The following is a 4,445-nucleotide window of genomic DNA, read 5'->3' on the forward strand; positions in this document are numbered from 1 at the left end:
ACGAAAATCGGATGCAGTGTGAATCCAGCAAATGTTTTAAGATGCTAATACGGCTCTCTGATTGGTTTAAGCACTAGTTTAAGACCATCTCGAGTCTTGAGCAACGTCTATGGATTCCTAGATAACAAAGATGCGACATTGAGCGGGTTGGGCTAGGTAACTGTCGCCATTTAATTTCGGTATAAGTGCTTATAACCTTAAAGTTGATATTTTGACAAGAAAAAGATTAACTTGCTGTGAAAAGAAAAAAGTAATCATTTCCCATAAACAAAAGTTATTAAAACATTTTTTTATCTTAGGATTTTTAGGAATAGGATGAAAGAAGTAAATTTTCATTTGTGCGATACTTTTTTTCTTTATATACATTTACGCATCTATATATACAGCATCTTCTACAAAAGAATCCTCTTTAAAGATTTATAAATTCAATATAGTGCTTCAAGAAAGATTATTTAAATTAAATTTGATATATTAAATGTTTATACAAATAGAAATACTTACACCATGATAATAGCTTATTTATATTGCATTGTATTCGACTATATTGGACTTATAATATTTTGTTAAATTTTAAGTGCGTTCGCTTCAATGTGCTTTAGTGCTTATATAAACATCATTTGTACTTGTTTAATATTTGATAAACAAATATGAAATGATGCTTATAGAGTGTAAGGGCGGTATTCATAGTCAGATATTCAAGTCTTAAGTACAGTCTTAAGAAGTCATGTACCAATCAGAAGGCCGTATTAGCAACTTAAGACATTACTTAAGACGGTCTTAAAATAAGAACCGACTATGAATACCGGCTTTAAGAGTGCACACTGTACAGCGAACGCACCTGTTATATGTGCAGTACCGAAATTAAATGACATCTAATCACGTAATTTAAGGTGCGGTGCACTTGGAGATATAAACACTTCGAAGCGTTTGATTGACCAATCGGAAGAAAGAATTTTACTAATTGACCAATCAAAAAATACTCGAAGCATTTGTAGCATCAAGTGGACCGTAGCCTTATATTATTTTCGATTGGGGTGCACTGGCTGCACTCAGTGTCAAGAGCGTGTTCGATTGGCAGTGCCAATGCGCACTTGGCTAGTGTCACGTGTTCATTTGATCGCACGACACTCGCGTAGTGCGCACTCAGTGCGCACTAAGTGGCACGAGATATTTTGACGGTGTCACTTTAGTGCACTAGATACATATATAGGATATCAGTGCATCGTTTTGTATAAGTATAAAAGGATATATAATAGGAACAAGCACACACAAATCTGTAATTTATAGCATGCAAATGTGTACAATTATTGATAAGTTTGTATATATATGATATTCTTGATATCTTATATATTATTTAATTACATATAGTAAAAAATCATTACTTAAAGTTTTGAGCATGAGATGTCGAAATTATTTTTCTGCGTTCTTCCTGCAGTCTAATCAAGTCCTTACAATCTTACAACTCGAAATGGCATTTCAGCTTTAGCACTGAAAATCTTGGCGTGTTCTTTTAAACTTGCATTATTCAGTGCAACTCATGGAACTCGTACAGTGTTGGTGTGAACTGAGTGCGCACTGGTGTGCATTAACTTTTTCCCAATCGAAAACGCTATTAGACAGCCAATCAGGTCTATCCCCTCCAATGTCGTATCTCTGTTATCTAGAATTCTAGTTCCAGTTCATGTGTACTAGAATGGATGCTTTTTGATAGGTTGAGGGCCACTGTCACCAAGCTCAATTGATCTAATTAGGCCAGTTAGTCCATCGGAATTGACCAATCGCATTTGTCATTTTGTTTGAAGAATTGACAGATTGGTCAATTCCGATGGATTAATTGGCCCAGTTAAGTTAACTGAGCTTGGTGACAGTGGCCCTGAAATTCGTTTTTTCTGTTCCTATTGGCTACGTTCAGCAGAACGTTTGTTTTGCAACTGTTGGAAATTTCCTTCGCGCTAATTGGATCATACTTTTAGATCTAGAAGAATGGTCCTATCTCAGCAGACAATCATAAAACGGTTGTAAAACTGTTGAGTCTGCTGAACGCAGCCATTGGTTGCGTTCAGCAGACTCAACAGTTTTACAACCGTTTTATGATTGTCTGCTGAGATAGGACCATTCTTCTAGATCTAAAAGTATGATCCAATTAGCGCGAAGGAAATTTCCAACAGTTGCAAAACAAACGTTCTGCTGAACGCAGCCATTGCCTGTGCTTTCTTCCGACGTACAGCGCTCTGTTCCGCAGCCGGAAATTGGCCCAACTTTTTCGTTTGGTCTCCTTCTTTTTACTCCGTGTTCTCAGGTTTCTCTCTGCAATTGGTAAGCTTGTTTATTACAGTTTTTTTTATCTACTACGCGGGCGACATTAAATTATTTCATTAGCAGAATTCTCTTTTAAATTATGTTCGAGAGTGACGATTGGATTTTTGAAGTGAGTCTTTTATTATACGGTTAGAACTTATCTGATTAATCTGTTTAATGTGCTTTCGCTTTGTTATTTTATCAGCGCACGGGCAGACAACCAGTAGTTGGAATTTGTAAAACGGTAAAATTAACATATATCTCATGTTTTATATTGTAGGATACTTTTGATGATGTTGGAGGAAATGAGGAGGAAACAAAGAAGAAATCCTATTCTCCGTGTCAAAACAAAGAAAAGACACCGTCCGTCAAACGACGTAAAGTGGACAGTTGTGAGGTACTGCTGGCACATAATACCTTTAGTCAGAAATCAAAATTGGATACTATAGCAAATATCCAAGATAACGATCTACCGTCCAAGAATAAGAACGATGTACCACGAGGGAATTTGTTGTTAGAAATTTTCCAGAAAAATACTTGTCGAGAGACATTTGATCTTGCAAAAGATGTAGAGAAAGATCCATCAGGGATACAAGAAGAAACGCAATGTTTTCAATCTGAAATAGCTGCAACGTCAAAAGTATTCCAACATAAAGAGTCCAAAGGAAAATAAAGTAAGATTCGATAAAGAAGTAAAATTGATTAGACTATTTCCTGGGCCAGCTGGCTTAGTATCGGATGTGAAAAGTAATAACATCTCTGCTGCATCTTATTTAAATAGTGTTGAAGAATTAAAAAATAAAACGTCAACCAAGCGTAGACTTGAGATCAAGTCTCAAGATGAGAAAAACTCGTGTGGAGAAAAAGCTTGGAAACTTTTATTGAACGACCTGCCAAATAATTTTTTACAGGATTATAAGATTTCTACTGTTAAAGACAAAGCAAATGCTAATCACTGTGATAGTACGAGAGTAAAGTTTATAGCAGGTATATTAGATTATGTTGATTATAGTCACGACGATCCATTCGTTATACTAAAAGATTCAACAGGTAGCATAGAAGGTACTATTCATCGTGACATTCCATCAACTTATCCTGGCATATTAGAGCCAAATATAGTTATTTTTTTATGTGATGTAGGACTATTAAAAACTACGACATATGTAGTAACAAACAAATATCATATTCTAGTGTCTCTAGTAAATTTATTAGCTATATATTCAGATAAAGGCCGAATTGTAAGTACACCTCTTATGGAAAATGTTATATCTAATACTTTAAATAGTGAATTGAATAGAATTAACAATTGTATGTCAATTTTGGAGAAATCGGATCATATCTCTGGACTGCAAGAAATGGATGAAAGTTGTAAGGCTTTTTTACAAACTATCAGTTCTGTCGACTATCAAGGATCTATCAAGGATCATGAATCTGAATTAGCAAAAAATCTACTGTTACATCCGACAAATGGGAAGTACGAAAGTCCTGAGAAAATTTTTAAGAATGATAAAGATTGCAAAGTTACCAATGAAATACATAAATATCTCGACCATTCGATGGATATGAATGATTTGGATATGAACGTTTTTTTTACTACCGACTGCAACTTTACAAGTTTGGAAGACCAGAATTGTCGCGATCATTTGCTACCAAGTATTTCGCAAACTAGCAAAATTCAGCGATGCAACTCGCAAATGCAAAATACCAAGTACTTGGAAAATACGAAAAAAAAATTGACCATAACTTATCCAAAGCAGACAAAAGAACAACACTTGCCACAAACTTTAATAAAGAAATACACCGATGTAAAAATTTGTGACACACATTACTCGCGTGAAAATTGTTTCTCGTCTTGCAACGAAGCATTATGTAGAGATTCGAATTTAAATGTGAAATTCACATTGCCAGCAATAAAACGTAACGTCGAAAACTCAAAAACTCTGGTAAGCTATTTTACTGACGATAAGTATGACGCGTATGATTCGGACGATGAGATTTTGTCACAGTTGGATGTAGATAACATCGTTGACAAACGAAAGGAAGACGGCTAAGAAGAACCGTGTATTTCTCTCTCTCTCTCTCTCTCTCTCTCTCCCCCTCTCTTTCTATCAACATAAATTAAATGTACCAACATATAATGCGTCGTG

At 35.3% G+C, this 4,445-nt stretch overlaps 1 protein-coding gene across 1 annotated transcript; it reads left to right on the top strand.

Annotated features, from left to right (window-relative positions):
• Window positions 1-2,350: 2,350 nt before the first annotated feature.
• On the top strand, window positions 2,351-4,424 carry LOC108727556 (uncharacterized). Its single transcript, XM_018455710.1, is given in 3 exon segments — window positions 2,351-2,428; window positions 2,579-2,910; window positions 2,912-4,424. Coding segments are annotated over 3 exon segments (1,800 nt in total). The 5' UTR covers window positions 2,351-2,398; the 3' UTR covers window positions 4,350-4,424.
• Window positions 4,425-4,445: the final 21 nt, after the last annotated feature.

The sequence above is a fragment of the Mycetomoellerius zeteki genome, unplaced genomic scaffold (genome assembly GCF_001594055.1).
Source record: "Mycetomoellerius zeteki isolate Tzet28-1 unplaced genomic scaffold, Tzet1.0 scaffold508, whole genome shotgun sequence".
Taxonomy (NCBI): domain Eukaryota; kingdom Metazoa; phylum Arthropoda; class Insecta; order Hymenoptera; family Formicidae; genus Mycetomoellerius; species Mycetomoellerius zeteki.